We start from the raw sequence: 18,115 nt of genomic DNA, 5'->3' as shown, positions 1-18,115 counted from the left end.
CTTGGGATACCGTCTCATGAAAAACCCACAGATGGTGAAAAGCAGGTCACTAAGTGCTCCGAAGTGCAGTCCATGAACTTTGCGACTGGTCACCGGTGACGTGGGCAGAACTGAAGTTGCACACCAATCTCTCTGCCCAGGTGACAATGTTGTTCACGTATTTTGGCAATTAAACATTGGTAATAGGAAGACGAGTGATAGCAGCTCCACGCCAGCATAGAGGTCTGAGGATTTGGCTGACATTTCCAGCCCAACCGCATGTGTATAAGCCACATGAAGTGATATTTTACTTCTTATATCTAATGGAGGTGATCAACAACTGATAATGATAATATGCCCTAATGGGGGCATCAGACAATGAGGAGTGGCATATAGTGCTATTATTTACTAAGGCCATGGGCTGATAGTTTCAACGTGGATCCCCACACTGTGCCAGCTCTCCACAAAGATTCTTTCATGAATTGCATACTGCTCTATTGAATCCCTTCTACACTGACTGACTTGGAATAGGTGCTGCTAATCGACCATGGGCTGGGGTGTACTTGGATCCCACCATAGCCAGCACTTATCTTCCTTGGACGTATGTTATAGTGTTGCTGTTCTGCTATATATTGACTTTATAAGTTGCGTTTATTAAAATATGGCTGCTGCTGAGCTTGTTTAATAGAGCTCTGTCCGCACTACTAGCTTTTTAGAAGATCGAGACTCCCTTTTAACTTGTTCTTACTGCCATTCTTCTTTTCCCTATTTAACATTGATCGTAATAATATGTATGTATTCATTTATTCTTATTGCTTCCAGGTGTGTTGGCACTGAGCACAGCAAGGCAAATAAATGGCCTTATTACCATTATGAGTCGCTATAAAAGATACCTGCAGTCATTTTAATGGCATAGAGATGCTACTCAGTGATTTTGATGATAATCCCTGTTCTTTAGCCACGAAGGGACAAGGTCTTTCAGAGAAAGGCTGTCAACCTTACATTAATAGCAAGTGAACTCCAACACCCAGGTCTCCGATTATTGTAAAAGGGGTAGTGGCGAGTCTATAGAGGAAGCCACATGGGGAAATTGAAATTTTACACAAGCAATTTGAAAAACAAAGAGAGCAAACAACTAGGTGGCATGAACTTTAAGATTTACAACTACTGTGGTTAACAAATTCCATTTGTGGATGGAATACAGGAGTCTCCTGAAAAATGATTTGTTGATAAGAAATCTCAATCAGCACTAGGTTTCCATTTCTAACCACCTACCTCGAAGATGATGTAAACTGTATACTACAGTGCATCACCTCTACTCTATCCAAGTTATCCTCAAACCACTCAAAGTCATTAAAGGAACCCACAGCAAAATTAGGGAACAACCCACTGTGGACCAGTCCTTCTTGCAATGATGCACCCAGATTGCAGAACATCCACATGGTAAAAGGACTAGATCCATATCTGGCTGCTTGTTCATGCAAATATCAATTTGCAGAGCTAAGGAATCTATTATTCAGTGAACTCAAGGATCCAAAAAGCACAGTCTTCTCCCAAAAGAATAATCCGGTATGATTGCACTGATCCAAAGTGATCAGAGATCAGCAGCAAATGCTAAAGGAGAAATAGTCACAATAAGAAATAAAAGTCATGTGGCATAGAACATTTCCAATGCAAGGGCCATAGATGCAACCAAATGTTCCAAACAAATGTCACAACCCATCATGCCGTAGTGAAAAAGCCACTGAATTACACCAGACCAATACAGAGTGTCAGTTCAGTCATTGATCAGCACATTCAGCTTCAGCATCCCAGGAAATGGATGCATCCCAATGTCATGTCAAAGTTGCACATGGTAATATTCCCCAAAGATCAGATATTAAAAGCTCATTGGCTCATTGAATAGCTGAGAATGGATAACACAACCACCAACAGATAATTCATCCTGTAGATCAGGACATCCTGATCACTCTCTCTACCTTATCCCACTCCCCTCCTCCCATCCCATCCCCCTGCCACCTATGGCCTCCCATCCTCCCTCTGTCTTTCTCTCCTCCTCTCCTATCACATCCAACAAGGTCATTAGAGTTGTCCACTCTATGAAGGTCTCCTCCAAACAGGTCTCCCCCTGTCCTTCCATAACTTAAGGACAGTATTGGCTCCCTTGCCCCTGCACTTGCTACTGCGTCTTTCCCCTCTTCCCTCAAGCACTCTCGTGGGCCCCTCCTGAAAAAACCTTCCACCGACCCCCTGTGTCCGGCTAACAACTGCCCCCATCTCCATCACCCCCTTCCTTGGGAAACTCCTGGAGAAGCTCGTCTTACCCCAACTGACCCAGCACACTGAGCTTGTTGGTTGCCTACTTGACCATTAATCTGAATTCCGAGCATCCAGAGGCACGGAAACCTCTCTTCTCAACACCAGTGAAGAACTGCTTGCATCTCTTGATTCTAACTCCCTAGCTGTTCTCGTTCTACTTGATCTCTCCTCTGCATTTGATATGGTCAACCACGCCATCCTTATAAAACGGCTCCACAATACCCTAGGTATTTCGGTGCGGGCAATGGACTGGCTGACCTCCTTTCTCACTGAACGTCCCTCCCAGGTTATCCTGGCCTCTTTCTCCTCTCCCACAGCTTTCACCACCTCTACCAGCATTCCCCAGGGCTCCAACCTCTCTCCCTGGCTCTTTAACATCTATTGTGCCCCGCTTGCACACCTAATTTTCACTTTCTCCCCTTTCTTCTAGTGTTATGCAGATGACACACAACTCTTCTTCAAACATCCCTCTTATCCTCTCCTTACTTCCTCCATCATTCCCAACTGCCTTTCTGCCATCCAGTCCTGGTGTGCCTCCAATGATCGCTGCCTCAATGCCAGCAAGACTGAGATCCTTCCCTTGGGACTCCTGCTCCCTCTTTCTTCCCTTCACTCTGGCCTCCCTCCATGGGCTCTCCTCCTTCTTCGGAAAGCCAGAAACCTTGGAGTAATCTTTGTCTCCTCTCTTTCCTTCCTCCCTCACATCCAGGAACTTACCAAGAAGGCCCACTTTCATCTCCACCTCCTCAAAGGAATCATTCCTTTCCTCACTTTCCCCAGACGCTCAATGTCTCTAGAGCTCTGGTTCTCTCTAGGCTGAATTACTGCAACCTACCCTCTTCCTCTCTATGTCCCCTCCAGCATATCCAGAATAGGGCTGCAAGACTTATCCTTGGCCTCAAGGACAGACACTGCATGTCTCCAGCCCTAAAATCTCTGCACTGGCTCCCGGTTGCTGTAAGGGTCAAATTCAAATCCCTCTGCATCATCTACAAGGTTGTCTGGGGCCGGGGACCAATCAATCTACAACTGGCTCTCACCAAATACTCTCCATCCAGACCTTTACACTCCTCTGGCGCCAACTCTCTGCATGTCAAGCGCTTCTCAAAACAGCCAGCTGGTGGCTGATCTCTTTCCTCGGCTGGCTCCCTCCTATGGAACAGCCTCTCCCCTTCCTCTCTGTCTTGCGCAGGATCTCCTTTAATTCCAGAAGCTACTCAAGACTTTCCTTTTCACCTCCTCCTTCCCCCTCTCGCTTCCTTTCTAAACACCACAGTCGCTGAGATTTGTGACCAGGGCCCTCATGTTTCCTTCTGGGTCCTGCCCCAACCCCCACAATTGCCTCCAGCCTCCGCCCACTCCCAGCACCTGACTTTGGCCGCCCACTGTCCTGTGCTGTCTCACAGGTCTGCACTTATTATTGGCAGTTGACCACTCTTACAAAGTGATCACCGCAGGCACTTAACTGCTTGCAACTTACCTCCTAGCACTTCCTCAGTGGAACACCTAGCACTTACCACCTTCCCTCGTCCCTTCTCCCTCTCTGCACTTGCACATTCTGAATGCTCACAAGGCCTAATAGGTACCCCTCTTTCTTTCTCTTCATTGCTAGTATTTTTGCCTTTCGTTCCCATGTTCCCTCTTTGCTACCCTGTGGGCACTTTGAAATGCAATTTACTTGATGTATAAGCGCCTTACAAATGCACAATAAAATAAAATGAATGAATACATTCACAGGGGCAGAGTAATGTCTGTGTGACCAATGTCTTTAAATGAATGCCACGCTGTTGTGAAAAAGGGGATTCTCTTCTTAACAAGTGCATGTACTAGATCCATCACGTGAAGGGATGTTGTCATATAATATGGGACAGTATTCTGAAGATATCCTGCTTGCGATCCTTGAAAATAATGGCTGTGACTGTATGCGATTAAAACAGTCTATTAGTGTTCTGGCTGATGGTCTTATAGTAACAGATTTATAACTCTTCCACCAAATGGCTCTCAAATTCAAACTAAAGCATTTCCCTCTTATACCGTGATACACCTCAAAACATGTCATTCTATAGAGGCCCCCTTACTGAGGACTACGACAACCAGTTCCTCACCCCATGGCCAGATATTAATGAATCCAACAGTTTTAGAGACACTTTAGTCACAGTAGGCAAATATACTACAAAATAAGGGGAGAGTTATTCGTTTTAGTTAGCAGGACTGAAACTTACAGTTTGGACCATTGGATGTCCTATTGGATATGTTTTATTAATCAGGCTTTATTTGGGGCGATACCAGAACTTTTAACCAGGGAACCTATCACTGGACATCGAGTTGCCTTTGAAGTACCACAATTGTGGTGTAGAATTGGAATTATATCCTGCAGACTCAAAGGAGACATCCCAGCAAAAGCAATATTTAAGGGGATGGGAAGACAGAGTATATCGACTACATATTTTTAAATATTAATGATTGGCAGGATGCTAAATCCTTGAAGGTTATGAGGTGACCTGAATGTGATCATAAACCTCTGACTTTAGTTTTGGAAATACCTCAGTTGGGTTTGATTTTGCCATCTGATTAAACGCTTCTGAAGTGTTAAAGGATAGCGCCCCCGAAGTCCCGAAAATAGGGAACAAAAGAACTGCTATTCTTAGTTATGCTGACAAAGCGGTCTTATTGGTATGGACCCCATCAGCACTAAACACACTGGTGACAGCTTATTCTAACTAAATGGGCAGTAAGGGATTGAAAGGCAATTTTAGTAAATTTAATAAAATGGTTTTTACAAGAAAAAAAATATAGTTTGAAAGGCAATGGTAGATTGGGTGGAATTGAAAAGTTATAGCAGTTTCGTTTTCTTCGCTATAAAATTCAAGTCACTTTGCCTTTCGGATGATCCCATTGCCAGCCAAGTTTTGAAACTGTCACAATCAGACATATTGAAAAGGAATCTGATAAATAATATTGTCACACAAGAAAAAGGAAAGGCCCTAGAGGTCTATAAAGCTAAGTCTGTTCCCATTGGATTGCATGTTGCAGCAATATGGATAACTCCCCGGGATTTAGTATCCAATTAGCAACAAATGTTTGTTATGCTCCTTATTGGTGTTGCCTAGGTCCACTACCACCCGCACAGTCCATGCGGATGCAGGAAATAATTTGTTAGTTGATTAATAGTGACACAACTCATTGTTATTTAGACAAAGTTATGGCACAATGACGAGGCAACACTAACAGAACTGCTGGTGAGCGACCAGCCTAGGACTAGCCACTTGGCTTAGCCATACTGATAGCATTACGATAGGAACCAAACCTGGCTTTATCTATACAGCTAGGAATGTCTAAATTGAATGGGAAACACGAGGAAAAGCTTTTCATAAACTGTCTATTATCATCGCCTTTCAAGCAACCCAGGGGCACTTGCCAAGGCTGTCTCTTATTGCTAATTCTCGAACCCGCATTAGACTATCAGAGGTGAACTAGACAGCAATAGATGTATATGATTGAAGGCAGAATATACATTTGTAGCTTAAGTTGATATTTTTCTTTTCATTTCAAACCCTAGCATATCCATCTTGAAAATTATGTCACAGCTAAAGCACCAGGCTCATCCCTCTCACCACTATCCACTAGCTCTGGTGAGTGAGCTCAGTTGAGCCAGTTGTCCAGGTAGGGAAAGACATGGATGCCCTCCCTCCTGAGTTGAGCCGCTACCACTGCCACCATCAAAGTGAAAACACTGGGTGCTGATGAAAGACCAAGCGGCAGTACCTTGAATTGATAATTCTGTTGACCCCACCACCAATCTCCGATGTTATCTGTGCTTCAGATCAATTGCCACACAGAAGTAGGAGTCTTGAAGTTCTAGGCTTAGGGAAACCAACCAGTCCTTCAGATAGAGGGCTTGCAGGATCTGGGCTCGAGTGACCATCTTGAACTTGTCCTTGTGAAGGAACAAAAACAGTAGCCGCAGATGCAGAATGGGGCGCAAGCCTCAGTTCTTCTTTGGCACTAGAAAATCAGTGGAGTACCACCTCCTCCCTTGTTCTGAACTTAGAACTGGTTTGATAGCAATCTTTGCCAGATGCTGATGGGCTGACTCCAGAACAATGGGGTCCAGATAGAGAGGGGTGGCTCGTGGACCGTGGTCTGGTTGGTGTTGTAGAAAAGGAAAGCAATATCCCTGATTGAAGAACTGTAGGACCCAAGCATCAGATGTGGTCTCACACCACTCCCTGCAGGAAAGGGACAGCCCCCCCCCCACCGGTGACGGGTGGTGGAGCCCGTCACTGAGGTTTGGTGCCCTGGGGAGCTGGGGGACAGCAGTTGCCACAATACCTTCTAGCTCAAACCTCTACCCTCTGCCTCTCATGAAGCATCTGCCTCGGCCCCTTCCCAGGGCAGATTGTCCACCGGCCCTCTGGGCAAACATGGGAGAGGGGCGAAAATCCCTGCCCCACGATGAGGATTGCCTGGTGAGCTGCTGAACCTTGAGTCCCAAGGAATTGGTGGTTGCCTTAGATGACTGCACTTTCTTGTCAGCCTCATCTCCAAATAAGTTCTGTCCATCAAAAGGCAAATCTAACAGCCTTGACTGGACGTTGGCCGCAAACACGAAAGTCCTCAGTGATGAATGCACCTGACCACTGTGTTAGTGGCCATGGACCTGCCCACGCAGCCCACCAAGACTCTCAGAGAGCGCAACCTCTTACAGTGTTTCTCCTTCTCCACACACAGAGCTGTTCGATCTTCGGAATGACTATCCGCACCATGTGACCTCAACCAAGACTGTGGAACCTTCTCCTTGTGGATGAAGGTGAACAATTTCGCTGCCCACTGCCTAAGGGCCTTTGGGTTCATCAATTGACACGACCTGCAATCCCGGGTGTCACGGTTTTCGCTCAGACAGTACAAGCAAATGCAGTGTGGATCAGAGACAGACTGTCGACAGACAGTCTGCAAATGGCTTGAAACTGGAGGCATTTGACGGAGTTGGCATGACGAAACACCTTTTAGAAAATCTTGACTAACACGTTCCTGTTAAGCGAACAGAGTGAGCGTAAAAAAATAAATAACTGAGGTCATGGGGCACAGCGCCGCTACGTACACTGGCCCCGATGTAATTTCCAGAGCAGGGTTCCTAGAAGCATCAGATCGACCTGATGCATAGCCGCACGGCACCCCCTGGTGGTTGAAACATTTCAGAAGAACGTCTGCGCTGGCATATGGATACCATAGATGAGGAATCTGTGGCAGGAAGGAATCGATTAGAAATGCTTCTTCCTTCTACTCACCATCAAGAGGATATTACCCTTTCTCACCTTCCCACACAGAAGGCTCCCTATCATCTCTCTGGTCATGTCAAGAGTAGACTACACCAACAGCATCTACCTTGGAATGCCAGACTACCTCATCAAAAAACTACAATGGATACAGAACATAGCAGCAAGACTCCTCATCAGACTCAGTAAAAGAAAGCACATCAAACCAGCAATGAGATCCCTACACTGGCTACCAGTCAGGAAAAGGATCCATTTCAAAACACTTTTGCATTGCCCGCAGAAAAATTCATGGCCAAGGAGCAGAATTCCTGCAAGAAAGAAATCTCCATATATAGACCAAAAGAACCCTGAGATCTATCACAGAAGTTCATCTAGAACCCAAACAATACTTGAAAATGAAACAAGGGGAATCAGCCTTTTCCCACATACTAACAAAACTCTGGAACTCGCCTCTAGAGGAAATGTGTCCAATAGAGGAACACCTTCCCTCCAGGAAAACACTAAACACAAGGCTCTTTGATTTGCAGTCCTGAAAAGCAAAACCGTGGTGTAAGGGAAGCATGCAACTCAACACTAAGAGGGGACACGGCGAAGTACAGGGCTCCACTCAGGTTGGGAGAGAAAAAAGACCTAACATCATTAACCAGCACACAGTGGATCTCAGTCTACACACCAATCAACCTGACAGATTTCATGTCATCTTAGCGTACCCAACCGGATCTTGGTACTTCTAAACTTAACAGCAGGAGTAGTGTGTCCTAAAAGGTATTTGCTGCAGATGCGTACATTTGAAATAAAAATAGACTGAACTCCAAACTTGTATTTTCGACTTAAACGGTGGACACTCCATGAGATGTCTTAATTCATCACCATAGTAACTGCTAACAGTGAGACGAGAACCATTAAGTAAGCTGCTTTATATGTAAAGCACCAGTGGCTCTCTTAGTATGTAGATAAGCAATGCATCGCAAATTGACACTCAGACTAGACAGCAAGAAATAATGGTTGCAAGGCTAATGCACTACATCTATTGGAACACACAGCACCTTTACTTACACAAAAACAGAAACTTCAGCAGAAGATTCCTCCACTCGGAGGATCCTCATTAATTTAACCCCTTTGCACAGCATCTGAGACAGAAACTGAGAACGGGAAATGGAGCCAAGACACGTCTGTTTCGCTCCACTTATAGAGTAGGAGACCTCATTGTTAATCGAAGTTCTTTCCCAGGAAAATCCACCTCAAGAAAAAGAGGCATGCTTCTTCGTCCCACGTATAAGCTAAAACCATTAAGCTGCGTCCACCCTACTCCCTCTCTCCGGTGGGTTTTCATCAACCCCATATTTCTTTGTAAACCAACTTTCAATATTCTTCAGCACTTTGAGGTTTACAATCAGCAGTATTAACCACTATACATGAAAAATATGAATGTAATACAAATGACCTGGCAGAAATGTGTTAAGCAGAAAATAAATAATGAGGATTTGTTATTCATATTTCACTTGCTACCTCAGATTTTTGTTTTTTCATTTCGCTGACACAGCCTATTATTGACACAATGGGACTCATTTTATGGACCCCGGGCGGATGATAGGCTGAGTCAGCACTAAAGCGACTCCCATATGTGATCTGCAGTTTTACAACAGATCGAGTGCTCAAGCCACTGAATTACTGTACCAGCTATATCGCAAGCTTATAAAATGGTAAACAATTATTTACACACCAAGTGGTATCCGACCACCAAGTTGCCACTGAGAAATCAAGAAATAGATGTGGGGTCAACAGACAAAGCACCACCAAATGTTAATAAAGATTTTCAAACATTGATATTTCAGTTTAATTACTTCAGACAGCCTTTCCAATGACCCATACATGAATATCCGTAGACAAACATGGTTTAGCCTCACACAAGAACAGTTAGTAAGCAACATGATTCTGGATTTTGTTATATAATAATTTAGTAGTGTAATATTTACCTTTTCCGCAATCATAAAGTCATAACGAAGAGACTCCCTGGTGCAAATGGCCCCCAGCAAGAATACAAATACTATATAGAGAAACCACCTATGAAAACAAAAGTAGGCATTTATTGCAGTGTAATCCTACAGGTTGTTTGTAAAGGTTTATCTGGATTATTCTGTATGAGCAGGTAGCTTTGATTGTGCAGTCTTTGGCAGAAAGACAATATTTTACCATGAATGATAGATATGGCACTAAGTCAGCACGCCAGTTTTATCTCTCCAATTCTTATACTGGACTGTTTGGTTATGATTATTTCACCTTTGCCATGTAATCGTGTTCTTCTTTCTTACCACCACCCTCCCCCTTTGCTCCTTTGTCTCGCTTTTACCTGCATACCTCCACCCCATATAAAATATGTATTAAGTCGTGGCCATAAAATGGCCATAGCCAATCAGTTCAGTTGAAACCACTGCAGACCGAGGAAAGGAAGCAACAAGGGTATTTGGAAATAAGCGGTGTGTCCAGACTCTTGAGTGGGGTGACCTCAGTGGTATACTGACTTATACAGGGCCCATGGTTGTATGAAGTACGAGTGTACACACGTGCACGCGTGCACAAAACCGCGTCAGTTTAGGATAATGGGGTGGCACCTGGGGTGGGCAATCAGATTTCAGGGGTAGGACATACCTAAATTGAAAATAGACTTTGCTGGCAGCAGAGGGGACGAGGCGGCGGCAGCAAAGGAGGAGGGAACCGGTGGCATTTGAGAATTAGAGTGAAAGATGAGAAGCGAAGCGCCAGGGGAATTTGATGCATTCTACAAAAGTGGGTAGCACTGCCTGTTGTAGAAAAGGGCACGAGGGGCACATTTAAGGAATGATTATCAGAAAAAAGAGACTAAGTGGCCATTTAAAGGCAAGTATGGAATTTGCAAAGTGGGAAACCACCAACCTTTTACATAAGGGGAGCACAAAAAATGGGCTAAAAACAAGGGTGCAGCGGTAGGCGGGGACAGAAACATAACAGAAGGAGAAAGGGGGTAACATGATAATAGCTGTGAAAGGGGGTCCCGACTAATCAAAGTGTTTGCACATTTATTAGCCCCCTTTCTATTAATGAGAGACAAAAAAAATGTTACATAAAATGTGGATGCCTCACTAGGGATCGCATATTCAAATTTATAAAAATGAACATTGTTATCGTATGCACGTGCACATATGATAAATTGGAAGAACGAAAGCAAACTAGTACAATGTTTTGTTGTTGTACATTTCTTTATTAAGTGTTCAGTGTAAAGCAATCAACAATATAAATATGAACAAAAATAACTTATCAATATCAAAACATCAACTATGAGCAATTTTGTACTAAATAGAATAAAAGAACAAGAAGAAAAGAAAGGACGAAAGGAGGAGATGAAAAAAAGGGTAGGGGCTTCAAATGTACAAATCATTGAAAACATCCCATGTGGCGGACGTTTTATCTGCTTTTTCAACATCTCATAAGTCACTCTTTCTCTTCTCTACTCAAAAGAATCAATAGGTCATGTAATCAGTCATCCATGGAAGGTTTAACATCACTCTTCCAACATTTCAAGATCTGCTTCGTGGCGACTAACAATGCTCTTATTACGCCCAAGAGAGTAATCTAACAGACAGCCGGAGACCTACAGGAAACAATCCCAGCACACAAAGGAGAGCGGGGGGAGCAATACATCCAATACAAGGTCCATACGCTGAAAGACATCGTCCCAAAAACATTTCATTTTTGGACAAGATCAGAACATATGCAAACCTGTTCCGCTGCGCGATTTACAATTTCAACATGCATCATCTTGAACACGTTTACAATGTTTTATTCTCGATGGAGTCCAATAAATACAATGCACAATCCGCTGTTGAGTGAACCTCAGATCTAGATTGATTCTGCACTTTTATAGGCCTATACAGACACAGTTCCAATCAATATCTGTACTCCATATTACCATACCATGATCAGAAGCAGCATTAGCATCAGAGTGTGTACAGAGATGAAGCTGAAAGAGGCGCACCTTTGGATAAATGCAATATAGGGGGGGACATCATGCAAAGAAGCAGGGGCGAAAAAAGAATCTCAAACACTTTGCAACGCACACCGTATCGGCAATCTTCTGACAGACGCAACTTATATTTGAACCTCAGGAACTCAAATGTGAGCATTGAAACTCCATTATGAATCTACCCCAATTTCCAGATGCCTGCAGATTGCCAAGTGGACCATGAGAGGGCATGGTTACCAAATCGAATAGCCGGGTTCTTCCAAATAGAAGAATCAGAGCTCAAGAGGTATTTTATGCTAGAACTCTTGCAACACGTTTTCCAGTCCTTTAAAATGTATTTAACAAAAGGTAGGGTCTGATGAGCAGTCTATTTTTTATCCGCACTAAGAAGACAATCTAGGGGGACAGGCGAACAGAAGCTTTCCTCTATAAAACCCACTAGCAGTGTCTCCCCTCAACCAAAAATGTCAGATGCTCAAGGTAAAGACTCTATGGTACAAAGCAACATTAGGGAAGACAAATCCCCCCCCCCCCGAACGCACAGATTTCATGAGTACATCTTTAGAGATCTTTGATCTCTTGCCCTCTCCCCATAGAACATTCCAGAAAACGATCTATATCTCAAAGTAACTCTCCCGTCAAAGGAAGAGGGAGCATACTGACAACAAAGCAGCTTAGGAAGCAGGGTCATCTTAATTATGTTGACTTTTCCACTCAATGTTGGATTCAATCTTCTCCACTTCAAGCATAGTGCAGCTATCTCTGTAAGTTTGATTCGGATGTTAGAAGCCAATAAGGTTCTAACTCGCCTAGACATTTGTATACCCAAGTACTTGTATCCATTTTCCACACATACATCCAGCTCTACACCAATAAGTCCTCTGTGACATGAGGTCAAGACTGGAAAGACCAATGTTTTGGAAACATACATTTTATAATCTGACACTTGGCCAAATGTCTGTAGAGTCAAGACTAATTCCTTAAACGAGGTTCCGGGAACGGAAAGTAAAACACGAAGGTTGTCTGCATATAGGAGGACTTTGGAGAGGCAGTTGCCCATCAAAATACCCTAAATATCCGTATTCTCTCTGATAGTAAAGGCAAAGGGTTCAATAAAGAGTTCAAATAAAAGGGGAGATAAGGGACAGTCCTGTCTAGAACCTCGATGAATAGAAAAACACTCTGATAGACAACCATTCACCATGACTCCCGCTTCAGCATCCTCATATAGGACATTGAAAAGATTAAAAAACCGAGGTCCACAATTCACCCGCATCAACTTGTCAAAGGAATGTCCAGCTAGCCCTGTCAAACTCTTTTCCTGCATCAATACTGACCACTGCATAGGGATCTGGAGAGTTACCCTTGAGATGTACAACATCCAGAAGTTCCCTCAAGTTGTCATAACTATTCCCGTCAAAGACAAAACCCGTCTGATTTCAGTGAAACAGTTTCAGCAGTAAAGAGTTCATTCTTACAGCGTAAAACTTTGCCAAAAGCTTAACACCTGCGTTCAACACAGGTATGGACCTATAGTTGCGGCAAATCGAGTGCTCCTTACCGGGCTTCGTGAACACAGAGATCACTGCAGTCCTCATGGAATCAGCCACCACCTCGCATTCAATAAACTCTTTAAAAAGTCTCACCAGGAACGGTGCGGGAGAGGAGCTAAATGCAGCGTAGAACTCAATTGGGAATCCATCTGGCCCGGACATTTACCAGATGACATCAACCCCATTGAATCCACAATTTCCTGCATAGTAATGTCACTATCCAGAGCAAGTCTGTCACTATCATTTAACTGAGGGATATCAATACGGTCAAGGAATTCAGACACCATATCATCTATATGCCCATCATCACGATAGAATGAAGCAAAATACTCTCGAAATGCACCACAAATGTCTTTAGCAATGCACATTCTATTGGAGATAAAAACCAACCCTGGTTTACCAAACTAGATATGTTCTCTTCATTTTGGCTTACTAGGGATTATGAGATGTGTATCTTTTGGGATTATCAAATTTCCTTTTACCCAGTGAAAGATATGAAATAATACAGGCAATAAATATCTATAACCAGAAAATATATTCCCGCAATTACATCACACAGGGGGATTACAAGAGTTTGGGCTGTAGGAGGAAATGTATACTTGGAAAACTTGAAAATGAAATGAAAATGCTGCTTTCATGAATATTGTGACAAGAAACCCTGCACTATGGACACAGTGGGTTGGCGCTTTCTGCCCAAAGGAATATAAACTCGGCACCGATTTACTATCACGTTTGCAAAATATGGACTTTGAGCAAAAAATAATGCAGTTTTATGACTTCAAAAGCAACATATCATTTTCAACACAAAGGTACACTGTAAATTACCCTTAAACACAAACTCCTTTAACTCAGAGAGACAATCCAACCAAAGACATATGGCTTCAACCCATGTTATCACAGTGCTTCTATTGAAAAATGGAAGACATCAGCAAATATTTGCACTGCAAGAACACCCCCACCTCATCTTCTCCTCCTTAAAATGTGCATTTATAATTGTTAGGAAAGATTTCATTTTATATGTAATTTTCCCTCCAGTTGTACACCCCCAAACTTTTTGCTGCTGTTTTAACACCTTTGCCAGAGAAGCACAGCCTTCAGCTGTACTCACTTTTTATGGGGAAACTGACATGCCCTTAAAACAGTCAGTACTGGGAGACTTTGTTTCCCTTAGTCCTTTTCCAATGTTTCTACGTTTCTGAAACATGTAGCAAATGCCCTAGATACTCTCGAAGGACTTTTTAGGAGATGTGCAGATGTGTCATGGACAGGGCTCGTGGCAGCTTATCTTTTCATATAATTTTAATGCTTTCCTGCCATTTAAACCGCATTTGGCACAAATAGGTGGCCTGGCTCCAAAATGGCCATGCCAAGAGGTTCTTTGTCCTGTCCTTTGGCCATCTTGCCCCTTTGCCTTATTTGGTCCTGCAGTTTCCCGCAAAACACCAAGCTTTCGCAGGCTTCTGCATGCCTTGTGTGTGTGCCTCCAGGATGTGGGCTGGGGTGTCTGTCTCCAATACACTTCCTGGGTTCCAGAGAGTCTGGAGTGCTGTGAATGCCTGGGACCACCGTGGTCGATGATTGGTCCACGTATGGAGTGTGTGTTTCTAAGCAGATCTCCCATTGGGTCCCCTTCGTTTTGGTGCGAAGGAGACTCTGGATAAGAGGAGGCTCCAAACATCCCTACCATGTCGATCTCTGAAGTTCTCACTGAACGAAGGATAGGCTCCAACTATCCTGAAACTACGAAGCTGAGTCGAGGAACAGCTGGTGACCTGCTGGAAGGTTTGGCACCCTGAGACCGCTGTCTTCTTGTGGGACCCCTCTACATCCGCTCGTCCTAGAAGGTCTGCAAAGACGCTTTGACCCATTAGAATAGTGGGATCAACTATTCTCAGCACCTTCATCAAACCCTGCAAGTAAGCCTTCTCGGAAGTGTCCCTGGGCCAACCAGTGGGCTGACCAGCTTACACAGGATCTTTGCTCTGTCTCCGCTGCCGTTTCGAGGATGCCTTCGAAACTTGGTATACTACTATCTTTTTTTCATGGCACCCTCAGACTGAATTTCGTACACTTGGCGTTCCCAGGTCTGAAGTGAGACGAGTGCGCCAGGACCGGAGTAAACGCGGTTACTGTGTTGTGATCTTTGCAGGTGCGCTGCATTTGTGACTATCTTGCCTCTGAAGCCTGCTGCAGTGAAACTGGCCTGATCCATCTATCAGGAGCAGAGAAGTCACCACTGTCCTGTTTGGGAATCATCGCTGTATCTTCGTAACTGAAAGCCGCAGAGACGAACTGAAATCCGCAGAGACGTCCTTTTTGTCGCATTCGAACCTGCAACCACAGTGGACTTGACTGGCGAAGTTTGGTCCGGAGTACGCCTGGGGCCGGAGAGTAATCATAACCCTAACCGGTGGCCCCTAGCGCCTCCATCCATTTTTACACTCTCCTTTCCACTGCTAGTGCGAACTAGCAAATGATTCCTGAACCTTGGAATCACCTTTGCCTTCAAGTGGAGGTCCTCCTCAAATAGTGGGAATCTATTCTTCATCGCCTCACCCACCTTCCTGAGCTGCTAGAGACCCCTGAAGAAACCCCGTTTGGCCCACTGTAACAGCCGCGTGCGCCTGCACTGCATGTCTATTGAGCATAAGGCTCCTCTCTTCTTAGGGTTTGGACTGCCTCTTAGTTAGGTGTGTGTTTGATGTTGAAGGGGACTAAAGACTATCTGCACTGCATATTTTCCTTCCCCTCTAGGTTGTGAACATATTTCGTGCCTTTAACAATTTAGACCCCAATGGTCTTGTATATATCTTGTATTGATTGTGTTGTGTTGGTTTGATAGTATTGCTGTGATTCTTTTACTGTGTGTTGAGTTACAAAGGCCTTGTAATAAATGTGTTCATATTTTTGATATATACACCTGTCTGGGAGTCATTTGTAAGTGTCCCTGCTCTGTGTGCTCATTGAGGTCCTTCAGTCACCCTCACCCCTCCTGAGACTTAGTCTTGACCGCAGACCATAGCTACCTTGATTGGTCTGGCTTGTCCAGAGGTTACCCTGTTCCAAGAAACTAGGCTGGCCTTCTGAACATCTGCACACCAGGTCAGAGTTCATAAATCCATCTTAACAATAATGTTACCTACTTCTATGTCTGTGCTTATTGTTCAGTCCATTCTGCAATACTTTTGACCAATTCTATTTGCCACCACTTTTGATTAGATGAAGAAATGTGTGTTTCTGTGAAATTTCGTTTGATGGGAAAAATCCATTCACACAACAAAACATTTCCGAGAGGTCTACATCTTATTATTACCAATTTTAAAAAAATGAAGGTAGTAATATCAAGCTCATTCTTGTTGTCACCAGTACACCCCCACATTTCAGTGTATCATATGTACATTTCAAAAGATAAACATTTTCATGCAAAAACACAAGATAATCATAGCCATGAAAAAACCATAGCACTTCAATTAAAGGCCCTGGACAAGTCTGTTCTCCTTAAATACAACCTTTTACTGCAAAAACTCAATTTAAGCTGTAAATCAAAGCTTATAATTGATATATCACACAATGGGCCTCATTACAGGTCGGGCCGTCCGGAAATAACAGTGGTGGTAAACCCGCTGCCACTGTTCATTCCGGACTGCCCGATCTCCAGTCCTGCAGGCGGGAGGTGGCGTTCCCGACAGGTCTGACCTGGTGGGTTTACCACCGCCCGCCTGCAGGCGGACGTGGAAACACCGGCACTATCACGAGATGGTGCCGGTGTTTCCATGGTCCCCATTCCCATTGAGTCCTGATGGACTCAATGGGAATGGAGATTGACACCATTCCGCCTCCGGAATTCCCGGGTCACCGGGGTTGTAATGCCCTAGTAATTCCGGGAATCACAGAGGCGGAATGGTAATACGAGTCCGGCGGTAACCAGGCGGTTTTACCGCCTCGGTTACCGCCGGACTCGTAATCAGGCCCAATGTGACCTTTCCAGCATGGCTAACCACAGTCTACAGCATTACTCTCGAAATCTAAACAATATACACATTTTATCCCACCGTAAACCCACAATATTTCCAACTTTGTGCAGCAAATTAAAAATACTGCAGTCAGACTACTTATGCAAATTGGAAAACGACATGGGGGCCCGATTAACAAACCGTTTGTCAATGGGATTGCCATATTGTAAAACTTTTGTAAATCAGGCCCTATATGTCTCAGACATTGTGGGTTCTACACAGGCAAGTGACCTGTGGTTAAAATGCGAAAGCCATGCCAGCCTTAATGTCACAAATCACATAGTGGAATATGATATGATATGATAGTTTATTTATATAGCGCCTATACACAATGTGTTTCAAAGCGCTTCAAGGCAAGGGAGGGAACAAGGGAAAATACAATGACATTCTTACAGGCCATGAACAACAAGAATGTGAAATTAACCTAGCGACGTTTCAGATAGTGCAAGTGCTAAGACACAGATAGGAAGGAAATGGGAAACAGACCGAATAAGCACACGCTATAGAATATCAAGGTTTTCAATTAGAGACGAGATTGAGTTTTTCATTCATGTTCATCTGTGTCCTATGGCTGTGCACTTTGGTACTACCTGGGTGAGGGGTTTTCGGGGAGTGAGAGACCGGATGGTGAGACGCAGTATCCCCTTCCCTGTAACACCTTTACCCCATCCTACCAGGATACTTGGGAACTCAACCCCCACCCCCTTTCACAAAATGAACACTTTCTCACAGACAGCTTGCCATGAGAGAAAACGGACTAATACCCGAGCCGTATACCCGACATGTCCCAATACAATGGTCAGGCATGGTCAGGCAATTACTGACCATCTCACACACCTGACTTCCATTACACTTCCCCACATGGATAATAGGCAGAGCATGAGAGCACACTCGGGCGAGGCATAGCACACGAGGAAACTGCAGTTCCAAGATGGCCGTTTTAACACGAGAAGAAAGACATCGAAACAGGAGGGA

The 18,115-nt window shown here is 44.1% G+C and overlaps 1 protein-coding gene across 2 annotated transcripts in view; it reads right to left on the bottom strand.

The window, feature by feature from the left end:
* The window catches only part of SLC12A8 (solute carrier family 12 member 8), a 652,049-nt gene that overhangs the window by 223,078 nt on the left and 410,856 nt on the right, over positions 1 to 18,115 (bottom strand). For both annotated transcript variants that reach the window (XM_069616644.1, XM_069616643.1), the window contains exon 8: positions 9,551 to 9,638. In XM_069616644.1, coding sequence (XP_069472745.1) covers positions 9,551 to 9,638 — 88 coding nt within the window. The remainder of the gene's footprint in view (positions 1 to 9,550; positions 9,639 to 18,115) is intronic.

This window comes from Ambystoma mexicanum, chromosome 9 (genome assembly GCF_040938575.1).
Source record: "Ambystoma mexicanum isolate Mex_15411 chromosome 9, UKY_AmexF1_1, whole genome shotgun sequence".
Taxonomy (NCBI): Eukaryota; Metazoa; Chordata; class Amphibia; order Caudata; family Ambystomatidae; genus Ambystoma; species Ambystoma mexicanum.
This window is presented reverse-complemented; position numbering and strand designations above follow the sequence as displayed.